The 17390-nt window shown below is 44.0% G+C and overlaps 1 protein-coding gene across 2 annotated transcripts; it reads right to left on the bottom strand.

Moving 5' to 3' along the window:
* Nucleotides 1-1864: 1864 nt before the first annotated feature.
* Nucleotides 1865-13639, bottom strand: USP1 (ubiquitin specific peptidase 1). 2 transcript variants are annotated; one of them, XM_014250957.2, is made up of 9 exons: nucleotides 13523-13639; nucleotides 13152-13348; nucleotides 11883-12006; nucleotides 11453-11560; nucleotides 10794-10954; nucleotides 9498-10210; nucleotides 8243-8413; nucleotides 6925-7126; nucleotides 1865-3501 (listed from the first exon to the last, which is right to left on the bottom strand). In XM_014250957.2, exons 2-9 carry the CDS (start codon nucleotides 13313-13315, stop codon nucleotides 2796-2798), a joined length of 2349 nt encoding a protein of 782 aa, XP_014106432.1. In that variant the 5' UTR covers nucleotides 13316-13348; nucleotides 13523-13639; the 3' UTR covers nucleotides 1865-2795. The 2 variants fall into 2 exon arrangements, with proteins under 2 accessions (XP_014106432.1, XP_005521275.1); XM_005521218.3 differs by having other exon boundaries at nucleotides 13152-13320; nucleotides 13523-13636.
* Nucleotides 13640-17390: the final 3751 nt, after the last annotated feature.

The following is a 17390-nucleotide window of genomic DNA, read 5'->3' as shown; positions in this document are numbered from 1 at the left end:
TGTTTGACAGCAGGTATTTTGAGGTCTAACACAGCACTTTGAGGAAACGTCAGAGTATAAGCTGAGTCCACAACTTCTAAATCTTGTCATTATTTTTCTTCTCTGTGGTGAACAAAATCCCCTGAAAGAGGTGGTGTGTGATTAAAGACATTTATTTTCTCTCCATAAATACCTAAATATGCATAAAAACGCAGATATACACCCAGAACCTGAATTTGATAAACATAGTCTTCATATATACATAAAAGTAGAAGAAAAAATGGATTTATACATGAAGTGCCCCCCTTCTGCAGCAGCACTGAAGGTTTAGGGTGGGGAGGGTCTTTTTTTTTCCTTCCTGATACTTATTTGAGGCTATTGGAGACTTCTCCCATGCTCTGTTATCCCAACAGCTCCACAGTGGTGGTGTTTTGTATGCCAGGCTCTTAAAGGATTCCCTGGAACAGAATAATCCTGAATTAGTTGTGTCACGGGGCAGAACACGGGAGTTTCCTGCAGAAAGAAAACTCCAAACGTTTTTATGGCTATTCCAAGACCTCTTGCAAAGCCCAGAGCTGTTGACAAGGTCTTGGAGGTGCTACGAGAGTCAGGGAATCTCAGAATGGAAAACATTAAGGAAGGAGGGAACGGCTTTGGAAGAGATTTACAGGAAGAGGCATTAAAAATATTTACACAGTGCAACCAAATCCCAGGAGCCATGAAAGGATGAAACTTCAATTTACAGCAGTTCTACCCCAGGACAGGAGTTACAAGCAAGTTCAGGGGGTGGCAAGTGGTGCTGGAGTGAATATCCCAAAAATCCATCCCCAGTCCCTCTCTCTGTGCCAGAAGAGGGGTTTTCATTCAGCATCTTCCAGCTGAGGCTGTTTTCTCTTCAGCTGCCACAAAAAAATCTCCTCCCAAGCTGTACTGGGATGATGGAAGGCAGCTGGGTCTTCCTTACATCCTGTTTTGGTGTAAATAATGGTATTTTGTTTCCTTGGAACATTCCTGATGCTGCAGTTGAATGAAAAGGATAAAGTCTTGCACCAGGTGTGGAAAAATAAACTTTCATTTGTAGGCTGAAATTCAGCAAAGCCTAAAAAATTGCATTCTGTAGTGGGACTGGGCTGCCCTTGCAAGGTAAGATTACTGATATTTTTATAATGTAGCTTTTTCTTGGTTTAGACACTGAAATTATTAATTATTATAGTGCAATGCTTTGGAAAAGGGAAAGTGTATTTTGTCATTGCAGATTTTTTTATGCTGCAAAATCAAGGCCTGTACAACAATCAGAGGTCAAACCTAACATGGAAAATACACTAGAAGAGATTTTTCCTGACTTACCTCCGGGTTTATACAACACTTTAATAAAAAATAGTAAAAAATAAGTACTGCAGAATTAACTAGGCAGAGGTTTTTAGGGGTTTTCCTGTAAATAAATTAATTTGTAGTGGAAAAAGGTGAAATCTGTCCAGGGCATATTCACAGCCTGCAGTGACACTTGATGTCATTCCATCCATCCTGGGACAGACTGAACAGTCCCCCCTTTTTTGAGTCATACTTGTTAAGATTTTATCAATTTATAGAAGTCACCTTCAAATCTCTGACAAACAATTTGGGATTTTCATCTCTAGTATGTAGTGCAAATGTTTTTGGTTTTGCAATGTTGCCTCTTAACCTCACAACTGTAGTCAAAAAGTACCTTCAAATTAAGAGATACTGTCCAAGAACCAGCTAAAAACCACAGAATGTATTCTGAAAGCACTTTAAATCTTCTGTTTCTTTAAGATAATTTCCCAGCCTTTTTGTAACTGCTCCCAAAGCCCTTTCCCTTTCTGCTTTCCCCTCTCCAAACACAACAGGCTGATCTGCTCATCTCAGATACGCATCATCACTTTTTTATTTCATATGTACATTCTTAACAAAGCATCAAAGCCAAATGCTCTCCTTTTCCCCCAGGTTTCAGGGAGATCCAGGTACAAGTTAACTTCAGTTAAAAGGTCACCACTAAGTTCCCAACTCCCCCAAACAGAGATGCAGATTTGAGGGCTTCACTCTTCAAAGTACAAAATTATTTTAATTACACTACACTCTGCCCCTGGTTTGAAGTATTAATCACACCTATTTACACTTTGCTCATGAACACCTATGCACCAAGATGCAAATTAGAACAGTCAAACACCTCCATGAATTCAGTTCCCTCCGATGCTCTGGACAAGGTTCCCAGACCTTTTTCCTCGTGCTTCAAGTTGCAAGGAGCAGGAAAGAACTGGAGCAGGAGAATAAACCACGTCCATTACCCAAAGACTAAATATGAAGTGTTACTTCCCAAGTTACAAAAATACACAACTTCTGATGAAATTTGCTAGTTAATATACATTTACTCCAGGGTATGAATACAAATAACTTTTATTTTAAAAAAACAAATAAAAGGAAAAAAAGAAAAACAAATAAAAGGAAAAAATAAAAGAAAAAAAAGCTAATAATACAATAGGCATGTCTGAGACCTAGAGCTGCATTAAAACCACTACTGGGTGCTGTAGGCATTGTTTAGAATCTATACAAACTGGCATTTCTAAAAGGTCAGAGCACTATTCTCCAGCAGAAAAGTTACGGTGTGAGTCAAGTCCTATGTCATGTTTTGTTAATTCAAGTTGAGCCACTTGACACCAAAGGGGAAAAAAAAAAAAGACCAGAAAGATGAAAAATCAGTAGCTTCAAAAAACAAACAGCCGTTCTTTCCAGGTAGCCTGGATGCAAATCAGAGTGAGAGGTGTATGCAAATCCCAAATATTTACAGTCCAAGTACAGCATCACTCTACAATCTTCTTATAAAACAGTAGGTAAGGAGTCGATGTAGATGACGATGTTGGAGAAAGAGAATTCAGAAAGTCCTTTTCCTCTGTGACCTTCACTTCGGAATCATCGAAGAGCAGCCACTTCCCCTCGTACTCCTTGAGGCTCTGGAGCACGTAGAGAGCTTTGTTCTCCAGTCCGTTGGCTCCCAGCCCCGGGGGCTCGCCCTGCTCCGCGCTGGGCTCGGCGCCGCGGGGCTCGGGAGCCACGCTGAGGAGCTTCTCGGGGTTGGGCTGTTTGCTGGCACACAGCTCACAGTCAGCCTTGCTCTTCTGCCCCCCGAGCAGTCCCACGGCCTCCATGTTCTTCTTGCTGAGCACCTTGCCCGGCGGCGCGGCGCCGTTGAGCCTGAAGGAGACCTCGCCGTCGTCGTAGTCCTCGGCCACGGCCCGCGCCTCCTCCTCGGTCAGCGGCTCCGGCTTGAGCGCGGCGTAGCCCGGCTCGGGGAGGAAGTTGCCCCTGTCCAGCTCCAGGCTCTGCAGGTCTGTGACCTTCACTGAGGCTGTGTAGTGGCCGCTGCTGATGGTGATGCCGCTGTGCATGACCACGGCGAAGAGCCCGTAGGTGTCGTTGGTGGGCCGGGTGCTCCACTCCTCCAGGGACAGCCTGAGCGGCGTCAGCAGTGGGGTGTTGATCTTGGACAGGCCCCCGTAGCAGTCAAACCTGGCAAGGGACACACAGCTTACACCTCGTGCCACAGCACCTCCCAAAAAACACTTCAGGTGGCCCTGAGGTGCATCCATATCCTTCCTCCTAAAAAGTACGGAGGATGGGAACCGCTCCCTGCTCCCCTGGCTCAGCACCAGCATCCCAAGCACCCCTTAGGAAAGGCATTTTTATGACTGTAATGTTAAATCTTACAGCTCAGAAACTGTAAATTTTAACTATCTCAGAGATCCCCTTCTTCTAAAGATGATTTTTAAATAGTGATGATAAAAGTTCAGCTGATTGTTACCGCTCCTGCTCATATCTCTGCACTAACACCCCATTCTCTCTCTCACCATCCTGTTCAAAAACAAACCAAAAACCTCTTCAACAGCCAAGGCTGAACCAAGCAGGGTTGGGTTTGTTTTTTTCTCCTCCTGAAGGAGTCATTTACTAAATAAAGCATTACTCTTATTTTACTTTCAAGTAGCTTTAATATCACTCAGAGATTGTGACTAATTTTCCTCAGCTCCCCTCAGAGCACTGCAGCTGTGCCAGTGGTGTTCACCTGGGATTCTTCACTAGCTGTCCTATGGTATTCTAATTTTTCAAACAATTCTATAGCTAATTTACTTTGGAAAAGCCTCTAGTATTCCATAAACATTCAGTATTTTGTTCACAGCACACAAATTTACCAGGATGGGAAAAGTCCTTTCATTATAAGGATCTTCTACAGAGTTTGAAGAGAAAGGCAGTGTTGGGATTTCATTATTGTGCATCAGCCTCCTTGAATAATTCTGCTCTTCATGACTTACACATTGCATCAGCCCAGATCAATTAACCCCTTTATTTAACAATAGGTTGTGATGTCCTAATAAATTCCAGGGATGACTCAATCTTACTCAACTGCGAGGGTGTTGTAGGGAAAAATACTGGAGAGTACAGACAACCCTGTAAAACTGAGGTTGGAAAGAGCTCGCTGCTCTTATCCTAGGAAAAGAAACAACTCTTAAATCCAAGGAAACTGCAGCCATGGCATAACTGCAGTAACTGATTGTTGTTTTCCTGGATTTGATTTTGGTTCTGCTTCATTCTTGTTCAGAGCCATGAACCTTGAGACACAGAAATAAACACAGTGACACAAACAGATCCTCAGTCACTCCAATTCAGTGAAACCTCACTTCAGACCTCTCTTACCATACACATTTCACTCCACCAAAAGGAACACAGAGCATAGAATCAGAAATAACACAAATCTTCTGAAAATCCCTATTGTCAGCAGCCAGAAATAGAGATATTCAGAAGAGAGTCAAAAAACACAGAACTGCTGGCTGATAGCCTGGATTACAAATCCAGTTCCACTCAAGCACACTGGGACAATCATATTGACAGAAAACAGGAAAAAGCAGGCTCTACCTTTCTTCTCAATGACATCCAGCATCAGAAAGATTTGGAGAGGAGGAAATAAGAGAGGAAATCTTTTCCTATTAGCTTTTTGTTCTTCTTAATGATAAGAATCTGAAGACAGAAAAATTGCATGCCAAGTACTCTGCCTGCTCTGACTGACGCACTTCAAACACAGCAAACCTGATTTCTGCTGCCACATCTTTTGAGAGCATAAATTAGTGACATTATACCCACTGCACTGAATTTCACAAGACAAAAAGCTGATTTTCTCACAGATTGTTAAATTTCTATAATGGAATTGCTCAATTACATATTACCAGTTAACAAATTCCTTCTAGACAGCTTCACAGCCTGCTCACACATGGCCTGGCATTTTTCCCCACACACACACTTGCCAAAGATAATTACTCCTCCCCAGGCAAGGAGATTTTCACACTGGCTGCTTTATTTTAAAACAAAAACACTTTTCAAAGCAGCATCTAGAAAAGATTAAGAAAATCCGTATTAACTGCAAATACTTACTTTACAGTACCCTTCATTTCTCATTTATTTACAACTCAGTCACCAGAGAACTCAGTAGAACACAACTGAGCAGACCAGATTCCCAAACTGTTGTGGGAGCTAGAAGTTGAAGATTTTGATCTTAAAAAAATTTAAGTTTCAAGGCAGTAGAAGTCACTGCCTTTAGCAATGACAGGGTTTTGTCCAAAATAAAACATCCAGCCCAAAAATCAAAAAACTTCTAAAGAGTTTCAGCTTCATCATGGGTTTCCATGTCAGGTTTTCCACTCTGACTTCCTTAACCTCTGACTGGTAGCCCTTGGCAGAAAATTTATGGAATGACTGAGAGGATACACAAGGAAAACTACAAGAGATTGGATTCACTCTGACCTGAAAATTGGTCTGAGTGTTTTGGAGCAAGGACCTGAAGCTGGCCAGGACAAAAAAGGGTGAGGCAGGAGAGAGTTGATTAACTGCAGGTCCTTCCTCATGGAAACAAGAAAATAGGAAATACAGGAGCAAATGGAAGATAATTTTCATGTTTGCTACTCAACTGTGATGATTTTTAAGTGTGCAGCTGTAAGTCAGTATATACAAATCAGTATTTAAGTAAATATTGTGGAGATCAGTGAAAAGACAGTTTTGTATGTTATGGTCCTGGACATTGCAGAGACAGAGGAAATTTCCCTTCTGCTTTGTCAGAAACCTGGATATTCCTGTACAGGGCTGTAGGGACAGATTTTTCTTTGTTTCCTCTCATCCCAAAGAAAATCCCTAAATTCTTAAGTATTGAAAAAAACAAAGATAACACTCCCACAAATTCTTTCAAAATATAAGGACTGCTACGATTATAATACCAAACTGATTATTCAGCAATAGAATATCAATGATGCTGATACTACTGTGTTTTTAAAGTAATAGTTTTTTGGTTTGTTTTTTTTTGGTGTATTAGCTCTTCAAAATGTTTATCTGATTCTTTTGCCCCCCAAAATTGTAGTGTTCACATTCAGGTAGAGACCAAAGTATTTTTGAAGGAATTTGTCAATTTTGTGGTAATGAGTGTTAGCTCTTTAAGGTGTGTATCAGCTGATTTTTTTTTTTTTCCCCTCACTCACGTTCATCTTTTTAGTACTCACAACATTCAGGCAGAGACAACCTGAGACCATAAAATGGAGATTTGTTCTCATTACTTGTTCTGGTAAAGCACTTAAAGCTGCCTCTGAACTCAAGAGTTTATTTACTTAAATATCTCCTTAAATAAGGGGCTATTAAAAGTACATAAAGTCTTAAGAAATATCAGGTTGTTCTAAGAGTAGAGCTAAAATTTTTTTAAGTAGTCTCCTAAAAGTCAATTTTTCTGCAGGTAATTTCTGCCACTACCTGGAACAACACAAAGCCTTTATGGCATGGTGGGGGCAGCATCCCAGCGATTTCATTCCAATCTGGAAATCTTTTGGAAAAATTCCAAAGCATTTCCAGCTCTTGGGGTAAGATTTCCCTTGCTGTTTGGTAAGACAGGCAATGCATACTCACTCTAAGCCACTGGCAGCAAAGCACTTCAAGTGAATTGTGATCACTTCGGGCATTTTATCGAACAAAAGGCTGCGCTCGGCTTCCGTGTAGTGGTGGCAGTTCTCACAGAAATATTTGTCCTCTCCCACAATCCTCTCCACTGAGGCAAACTGGGAAATTGCCCATTTCAGAGTCTTCATTTCTGTTTTTGGCTCTGGAGAAACTAGAAAAGAGAATTGCTGCATTCACAGATATGCCAATATTTACATTTCCAACGCATCCCGCCAGAAGAGCAACGAAACAAAATATGTCAAGTTCAGACCACTCCAAACCTGCAACACTGCAAAGAACATTCAGTATGTGTGAAATATGTGATGTGTTCCAATCTCTGGAGCATTGCAGGAAGGGATGAAAACATCACTTAATGGATATCGTTACTCCAAATTAGGATTTTTCCAAAGCTCATTTCAGATCACACAATTTTGTTGCCATGTCTGGAAATGGAGAGCTTGTATGAGGTCAGAATTTCACTTATTAAGGCAAACCCCCAAAATAACCAGAAAGTTCCCTCTCACTTCTTGCATTTTGCCTCCCCTGCCACCCTCACACTGCTGACGGGATCACCCGCTGTCGGCAGCACTTCACACATGAACATCACCCCACACATTTTCCTTTGAATCCCTCAGCAAAATAGGGAGCAAAAGTAGGAAAAGCTGCTCCAAAATAAGTCCATGGCAACTAAAATTAATTCCCTTGAAATTCTGAATTTCAAGATGTGTTTTTGCCCCACTTCCTTATGAAAATAGCTAAAAATCTGCATATAGATCAATAAAATTTGTGAAAGAGACCACATGACTAACATTTACAAACATAATATGAAAGCCATTATGGTAACAACAATCTAAAATACTTTTTTTTAGAGTAACTAAGGAAAAAAAGCTGCAATCTTGTTTCTTTTATTTCTAAGGAAAAACAAAGTAAATATTTCTTATAAAAAGAAGAAAAAAAGCAAGATTTCTTATCCAGGAAATAAAAAGAAGACTCAAATCAAAGGAAATACCTCTTCACAAGCAGGAAAAGAGGTGCCTAAGTGACAGATTGTAGGCAGTCCATGCTGTGTGTTAAGATCTGGAGTAATCTGAATACTATCTGGACCTGTCAGCATTATCAGCACCATCTTTCCAAAGTCTAAAGTTGATCAGGACAGGAGATAACAGCCTCTAATTTTAGCCAGCACAAACAGGAGCCGCGTTCCTTCCTAACTGCAGCAGTGTCCTTCCCCACGGCTGGCTGAGGCAGGAACACACCTCACAACCCTTTTATTGAGATGATTACTTACTTTCAGAACTCTCTTCACTTTTAGCAAGTTCATCTTCTTGCACTGGGACACTGATGTCCTGAAAATCTTCCCTCCTTTCCGTGAAGCACTCGCACTCCAAGCACCTCGTCCTCAGCACTAACTGGCCCTGGAAGAGTTTCTCCACCAGCTCGAAGACAGCCAGCTCTGTACCTGGAGAGAGTACATGGCACATCCCTGAGTAAGGTGCATTTCATTCCAGACACCCTTCAGAACCCAGTTATCCTTGCAAAATCACAGTTACAGCCATGGCCTTTTAGGGATATCTGATAGGAATTAAAAAGCAAAACAAATCACCTGCAGCTTTCATGGTATCATCCTCAAACTTTGATTTCTATTCTAAGATTGGGTTCTTGTTTTATACTTGGAAGTGTGACAGTGTCACATTCTGGAATATTTGGTTGCCATCACTGCTCTTACTGTTGGCCCAACAATGGACTGTTGACCTCCTCAAGGAGCACCACACTGTGTTTCTCTGGTTCCTATTTATGCTCAGTCCTCTCCTCTTTCCTAAATTTATTGGTCAGTTTTGGCCAAATCTGTAGAAGAAATTCAGAACTCAAAAGACTCGTCATTCCTTCAGTTTTTAATGAAAAACTGGTGGGTGGAAAGTTCCAAATTAGTAAGTACTGGATTCATACTGAGGCACTTCCCTCAACATGTATCTTGTTTCATTGACATAAAAAACCATCCAGACCTGCTGGCTCATTAGTGTTTCTAATTGGTATCTATTAGATCTAAAGATTAGCTCTTTAATACATCCCAAGTCCTTCCTGGTTCTTGGGAAGGTTGGGAATATGGAAAGATTAAGGAACTGGAAGGGAAAAAGAGGGTTTTATGTTTGTAAAACCATAGGTAGTGGGGATTGGTTCTGTTTGCTCCTGCCAGAAATATCCCTTTACATCTTGAATCCACTTGCTCTTTCTATGGATGACAAAAATTAGTGGTAAATACAAACCTGGTAATATTCTGCCTTTTTTATACATATTGTACAATGATTACAGAACGTAAGAGAAATGACTCGAGATCTAAGCTAAACAGGTCAAGTTCTAAAAGAAAAAAAAATTACAAACACGTATAAAAATAAATTCTCTTTCCTAAAAAATCAATCTTCAATTCCTGAAAAATCTAATTTTGTGTTTAGAGCTCTGCAGGCTGTGCAGTCTGAAGGCTAACTTCCCACGCATTGTACTTTCTTAATCCTACTAATTTTAAGCCCATCCACTTGTGCACCAACCTTCCTTTTTTGGTTCTTTTTCAGTTCCTTTTCCATGATGGCTTTCCACGGGAGACGCTGGTTCATGATATTCTTCTTTACTGTCACCATTTTCGCACTTGACAGCTGACTCTTCAAACTCACAGTCATATTCTTTCCCTGGCTCTTTGGGTCCCAAGTTTGTAGTTAACTTTCCTAGACTGTAAAATTTGGACAGAATACTGGGCTGTTTGCAGGAAGATTTTAACCAGTTTAACCTAAGGCGCGACTTTTTCTGCGTGGGCTTGGCGCTTTCGCTCTCCCCGGAACACTTGGCAATGGCATCCGTTTGGTTTTCCATCTTTTCTCCCGTGGCTTTCCTCTTGGACCTGGTTTGTCTTTGATTTTCTTCTGCTGTAATTTGCTCTTTAGATACTTTGGATTTCTTCTTGGCGTTGCCGCCCTCGGCGTCGCTTTTCCTTTTCCCGTTTCCCTTGAGCAGCTTCTCCTTGGCCGCGTCTCCGCCATGGTTGCCCAGGGTGGGATCCTCCTCCTCAGCGGGGCTGATGGATCCGTTGCTCTCTGACTTTTGGTTGGGTTTTTCCTCCAGTTTAGCTGCAGGCTCTTCCACAGGCAGTTTGTTCAGCTCCTCCTTTTTCAGCAGCTGGCAGGTTTCCTGGATGTTCCCCAGGATACACTGCAGGACCTCCTGGGCATCGTGCTGCAGGTACCCTTCGTACATGGGGTTCAGCTCTCTGGGCAAAGAAAGGAGCAAAACATGAGGGTTAGGTGTCCTTTGCTAACTGGGGAATGTGCTCTGAGACTGAAATCAGGGATTTACAAGTCATGGAGGATTCGCCTTCAGGCACAGAGAGGAATCCTCTGTGTCACAGAGCTGGGGGAAGGTTCAGCCTTTAAGGATTTACACACATCCAACAGTGGAGCTCCTCAGCTCCAAGGGGATCCTTCCCATCCCTGAAAATGTCCTGGACAGGGCTTGGAGCAACCTGGAATTGTGGAAAGTGTCCCTGCCCATGGCAGAGGGTGGAACTGGATAAGCTTTAAGGTCCCTTCCAACTCAAACCACTCTGTAACTCAGTAACACTTCTGTTCCTAAGCACTGTTTTAAACCCCTTCTGTATTTCAGTCTTAGAAAATTCAAATTTCTTTTCAAATTTCCAACACAAATTACCAACAATAAGCACAAAAAAAAAATCTTACTTCCTATAAGGCCACCCCAAATTGACCACCCATCTTCCACCAGCCTCTAAAGCTGGGCAGTGTTACGGCCTGGAAATATCAGAACAAAATTCCGTCAGCATTCAAGGGGATTTGTACCTGAGGGTGTTCAGCAGCCTTCGGGGCTGAGTGGCCAATTCATCTGTGTATTTCTCTGGGTTTAGGAGAAAACTGGCTTGAAGCTGCTCAACTGAAAGGATCAAGGAGTGCAAACTGCAGATGAGTTCATAACTTGCCAAGGGATCTTCTTTACAGCTTCCCTGCAAAAACAATGTGAAAGGATTAAAAACATTTGCAACACTTACATCGGTCACAAATTAACATTTTCCACTCCTCCCCTCCCTTGGTTTTCTGTATTTGGCTGATCTTTTTATCTGCTATGGGAGGCAGGTGGGTTTCAGACAGTATTTTGGTTTTTTTCAAGTAGGAAACAAACATAAAAACCCATTTAGCCATTAGTTTAAAATCCCAAACCATCCTTGCCCAAACTCCCATTTTCATCAGGAACTCTACCAGGTATTGTATCATAATTATCTTTGTGCCAGACGCATGGTCAGGTACCTTCCTCAAATTTCTTCTGTTAGGTTTTAAAACTTGTGCTAAAGTTCAAAACAACTCAAATACATCTTCACCTGAAGTAACAGCGTAGAAAACAATGCTGAAATGTTCTTAAGAACGAAAATCAGTTGAATTTTCACCACATTCAGGATAGCCTCGCTTGCAAGGTTACAAATAACGAACATGGGGGGATTTGTTACCTTTTCTGTCTTTTGCTCTCCTTCATCCTTTGAAGATTCTCTCTTCTTTGAAATAATGTTATATAAATGTTTTACTCCAGTTTTAAAACCAGGACAAAAATATAATACCTGAAAGCAACAGTTGAAAACACGAGAATAACTGGAGTAAGAAGTTATTCCACACATAAATGCACATTTATAATCCATACAGCTCTGCATGTCCCCAGGCACACAAAGATCCAGGATTTTTCACAGCAGGGAGGAGCCCCGAGTATGGAAACTGAAGAATTTCCCAATCAGGACAACCACAGGGCACACATTTCCTGCAGCAGCATCTTTATTTCCCCGTTATAATAAGATGCCCTCTATACTGCACCCAGAATAAACTGATTTCACCCATTTGTGCTTAACCAAAATCTCCCTTTTGGAGCCCCCCTGGACGTGGCCTCACCTGCAGGACACTGTTCAGGTAGCAGGTATTGCCCAGGTTGTTCAAGCCCACGAAAGGCAACATGCTGTCTTTTTTCTCACAGCTGACAAGGGAGGGGGGCTGTGCTGCAGGAACCACCTGGTCACTGGGAAACAGAGAATTGGGGTAAGAGACACTTTGGAAAAAACACTCCTTCATCTCTCCCCTCCTCAGAGAATTCAGCACTGAGAAATGCAGATCAAAATTGTGGCAAAGTGTGTCTGAATTCACTCTTGACTCCTCAGCAACCCACCCAAAAGCACACAGGAGGAAAACGTGCTCTAAGTTCCAACACATCAAATACCAGGAGATTGATTTAATGGATCAAAAATTTCCTATTTAAATACTTTTGTATATTCTTTGTTCATTCATAAGGCAGAAAAAAATGTGCCTAGAACGTATTTATACATTGTCCCCTGCTCCAGTCACATCACTTCATTTCTGGATGCAAAGCAAAAGCATAAAACCAGAAAAAAATCTAAAAAAAGAAACCAATAAAACTGACAAGCTATACACTGATTATCATTATTATTAATCACTGATAGAAGTGATTAATACACTGTAATGACACGACAGAACCAAATTTTAAAGTCTCCAACTATTTCTAACTGTCCACAGTTTTCTTTTTCCCACTTAAATCTCCTCACCAGCAGTGAAACGAGTCGATAGATTTGCTCAGGGCCTGAAAAGCCCCAATGAGTGACAGCCAACCCCACAATTAAAGATCCTACACATATTCATTACAGCTCACCTTGCAGAAAATTAGGTTTTTATATAAATAATTACATAAATAGTTCAGTGACACATTAACTATTTATATTAACTTGAAGCAAAGCAACTTTTTCAACTGATCCTAAAGTTTGTACCAACTAAACACCGCCATAGAAGCAGAGTTGTTTTCCTAAAAGAGTTATTAAAAGCTGGTTACAGTGATTAATTCGGTTTTTAAAACTAACTTTAGCAAGTGATCCCAAAGTCTGCGCCTAAACTAAGCATCCCCGGTGGGGCAAAGCTGTTTTCTCAAAACAGAAATTAGTTATAGTAATTAGTTCGTTCAGTTTGATGGAGCTGCCTCAACGGTTTAATTTAACGTAAGTGCATGTTAATTTAATCGAAGCGCACGTTAATTTAATTTAGCGCGTGCTGCAGCACGTTATTTATGCGAGAACACGAAAGCGAAAGGAGAGGAGGATGGAGCAGCACGAGACAGACACAACATCGCCACAAAAACTTCTCCCGCGCGGCACTCACATCTCGGCGCCTCGGAACTCCGCGCCCTTCTGCTGCTCATTTTCCTGCGCCTCGGTGAAATCCAGCGCTCGCTTCGCCTCCTTCTTCTGAAAGAGCTTCAGCGACAGCCTGTTCTTCTTGGAGGGGCTGGCCCTGGCGCTGTCGCCGGGCAGGACGCCGGGCATGGTTCCTGCGGGGCGCGGCCGGGGCGCTCACACCTGGCGCGCACACACACACACACGCGCACACCAGGCGCCATTTACTCCCCGAGGGGGCCGAGCGCGGACCCGCCGCCCCCCGCCCCGGGCTCGGGCCGCCCCCCCGCGCCCCCCGCATGTTCCCCGAGGCCGGCGGGGCCCGAGGCCGCGGTGCGGCCGCTCCCCCTCACTCACCACTACATCCCGGCCCCGCTCCCGCTCGCCGTTGCCATGGAGACCGCGGGGACACCGTCAGCGAACTTGGCGCGTTTTTTTCCGCGCGCCGACGAGGGCCCCCCCCCCCCGCGCGCGCCCCGCCTCGCGCCGCAACCCCCCCGCCCCGCCGGCGGCCGCCCCGCGAGAACGCCGGAAAACCGAACGCGCCGCCGGAGGAGGCCGGCGGCCGAAAGCCATGCCGAGCGGCGGCGGAGCGTCTGCCGGGAGCCAGCGGACAAACCAACGGCGGGTGGGGGGCGGCGCAACGCCGCCGCCGGGTCCGCAAGGCCGCCGCCGCATCAGGCAGCGCGGCGGACAGCCCTCCCTGGGTCCTTCATGGGCGCGCGCGGGCGCTGGTAACGGCCCGGCCAAAGGGCTCGGGTTCGGGCTGTACCATTTGCGCGGGGAGAGCCCTCTACCCCCCCGCCGGCGGGAGGTGGATTGGTCCCACTGTGACCACGCCCTCTTCGGGACTCCACCAATCAGAGGCTGCGATTCCGTCCGCCGCCCCGCCCCCCCTTCCCCGCCGTGAGGGCCCGGCCCGCAGTGCTCGAGAGCGGCCCCGTCGGAGCTTTCCCGCGCTTTTTCCATAAAAATCGGGCATTCCACCGGGAATTCCCATCGCATCCCGGCCTAAAGGCTCCACCAGCACACCTCTGCACAGGACAGTGAATGAGAGTTATCACCGAGGCTGTTAAGGCTGCAAAACTGCTGGTATAGGGATTGTCATGCTCAAAAAAAGATGGAATGTGGGAAAATGCTCTTTAAACTGCCCCCTCCGGTCTATACATAAAGGACGCATATTACTTAGAGATACGCTTATACCTAAAATTATTCACGTAAGATATTTTACAGGATTAATTGCATAACTGACTTTTAGAAATACCCAGATCTGGTCTTTGGGGTGAATTACCCCAATTTTGAGCACTCAAAAGCTGAAAAGTTCCCCAGGACAAGCTGCTGCTCCTTCCTCTGAGTGTGGCCTGTTAAGCACTAAAGAAAACTGCACTCCACGAAACCAATTAATTCTCGTAGTCTTGTGATGTGTTTGGATTTTTTTTTACCGCTGGCATAAATTTATTATTACAGCAGGTCACTATCCCTAAAAATCATATAAATTATGGAAGGAATTGTGTGTATTCAACAGTCACGGACGTGCTCCTGCACAGGCTTTGATTTCTCTTGCAGGTAAAATACCCATGTGCGCCTGCACATGCAGGGTTCAGGTTCCCAAGGTGAATATATTGATTTATTTCCTTGGCCCGTGGGATCCCCAGGGTTCTGAAGCTGTTGGGATACTGCATTCCCACTCAACATGGATGGATTTCCGTGAACTTTAGCTCCACTCAACAAACACTGCCCGAGGCCCCTGCAGTTAATAGAAACTCAGGACTACAGAGGTTCTTTTGTGTGAGACAAGAGTCTTATCCAGGTGGGTGGTGCCCAGAGGTCATAGAAGTGCTTGGTTGATTAATAAAGTGTTTAATTAACTCTGTGAGACGCTGCTGGTTTGAGGCATTGGCCAAGGAGTTGCTTCACTGGCAGCTGGAAGGTGCTGGGCAGTCAAACCCGGGTCTGTAGTGAGAAAATCTGGGAGTGTTTGGGCCTTGAGCCTGGATTCCAGGCTGGGATAAACTCGGAGGGCAGGGCTGCAGGTGCTCCAGGCTGGCTCAGTGTGATACAGAAGTGCCCTGACCCGGTGTTCATCTCAGCCAAGGTCTGCCCTGCACAGTGGGTGCTGTGCAATCTCCTTCAGCAAACATGAGAGAAGGTTATTTATATCCAAGAGTCTAAATCCACGTTAGGTAATTCCTCATTTCATATGTTAGCTAAACTGCAGGTGTGCTCGTGCCTGGGAACACCATCACTGACATAGGAAGGCTGAGATTTGGAAGTAAAGTCAGGCTTGGGGACCTTTCCAAGCTCGTGGTTTGACTTTTCAGGGGCAGTAACTGAGTGAAGGAGGGAATGGAGATGTTTGCAGAGGAAATTTGAGGGACTGGGAGTGCACACAGCATTTCCCATGGTGGGTGTGTTACGTTTTTTTGGCTAATGAAGCAGCCAGCTCATTTTCCATAGGTATAATAATTATTTTAATCAACAAATGCATCTGCCACACAAGCAGTACATAGGTAAGCCAAACACTTCTCAAAATACTCACTCAGCACACATTTGGAACAACTTTACCTGCTCTTTTCCCACAGTGTGGGAACAATTCCCAAATGTTCCCCTTAAAGAGGTCTGTGCTGAGCTGTTGTGCAGCCCAGCAGAGCTCAGTGTCAGGTCTGCTTCCTGCACTTTGAAAATTAAAATTAAAACTTCCTGTTTTGTTTTTCTACAGGTAATTTAATCTGATTACATATAATCCTTACTCTGCTCTAAATAATTTCTCTCCCTTAATATACTCACAAATTGCTCCCTAATTCCCCATCATCATTATTTTGACCAAACTGTACATATGTCTTTTTTAATTTCCACTCTAAATTAGTTCTCTCTGGCTTTGAGAGACAAAGCCAATGTAATTATGAGACATTCTGAGTGATATTTAAGCTTCCCCTCTGCCACCTGGATGGAAAACGAGGGTGAAATCTTAGCTGCAGGTCTGTCAGTTGATTGATTTTTTTAATTAGGCAACACAGTCACACTTCTGCCTCTTCCTTCTTCTCTCTCACCTTTCTCTGATGAGTTCATCAGCTGTAATCCCAGGCCAGGTCGTTGTTTTATCCAGAAGTTTGGGGCACAGGAAGGAATCCAGGCAGTGCCACCCCCTGGGTGCCCAGGCCAGTCTGCTTTGCTGATTCATTACAAAATGCCCCTGAGGCCATGATTTATTTTTGGGAAGCAGAAGCTGCCCTGGTTGGAAAGAAGCTTCACCCACCAGCCTGACATGGAGCTGTGCTGCCTCAAAGACACCCACACAGCTCCATCTCAAACCTGCCATCCAGCAGCTCCTTCCCACCGAGGAAAAACCCTCAGCTCCCTGAGATCTCCTCTTCACCAGCCTCTCACCCTCTCAGATTTTTATGCCCCCTCTTAAAATACGGTTCCCTGTCAGTGCTTAATGAAGGGAAATTTTTCCAGCAGGAAAAGGTTCTGTTTAAATGTAAGGAAATGAGGATTATTTTTTTCCTGTATCTCTTCAAACCCATAGTAACACCTAATTAAATATTTATGGCAGCTTAGCACGCTCCATAAAGGAGCTGTTGTGTAGAAGGCTCTGAAGCTTCACTCCATACAGTGAAGGAGTGTTTCAGGCACAGGCCAAAGAAGGAGCAGGTGCAGGAGGCAGAGATTCCGTACGTAGGGTCCTGAGGCACTCCAGTGTGCAAAATCAAATGATGTCCAATGCTATGGACTTCACAGCCATGTGTTATAAAAATAGCTGTGCTGGGAGACCAGAAATCTCCACAGGCACAGCCAAAAATAACCACATGAAATGCCTGGAAGGAGCAGATTCCCCAGAGATGGGATTTCTGGAGTCCTGGAGGCAGCCTCCAGCACAGAGCACGATTCCCAGCGAGGGAAAACCTCCCCAACCTTTAGCTGTTGCTGAATCATATAAATCAATTTCCAGAGCCTGCAGCCATATCAGTGATAGGCCTATAAATCTGTCAGGGCTCTGGTATTGTTAGAATTATTCTGTGAATTTTGGTGCAAATTGTGTGCAGACAATGTGCTCTTTCAGCAGGCTTGGATCACACGGGGACCTCGGGGTGGGAAGTTCTGCAGCCCACGCCAGGCAAAACCCATTTCATTCCTGAGGAATACGACTGTTGGTCAAATTCCCCACACAGAAAAGGTAAGAAACCATTCAGAATAATAAGAATACTGACTATAAAATGTCAGG

This window comes from Pseudopodoces humilis, chromosome 10 (genome assembly GCF_049639895.1).
Source record: "Pseudopodoces humilis isolate 2021_Gansu_Grassland_sample_001 chromosome 10, ASM4963989v1, whole genome shotgun sequence".
NCBI classification, from domain to species: domain Eukaryota; kingdom Metazoa; phylum Chordata; class Aves; order Passeriformes; family Paridae; genus Pseudopodoces; species Pseudopodoces humilis.
The sequence above is the reverse complement of the archived record's forward strand: the minus strand, read 5'-3'. Positions and strand labels throughout refer to the sequence as shown.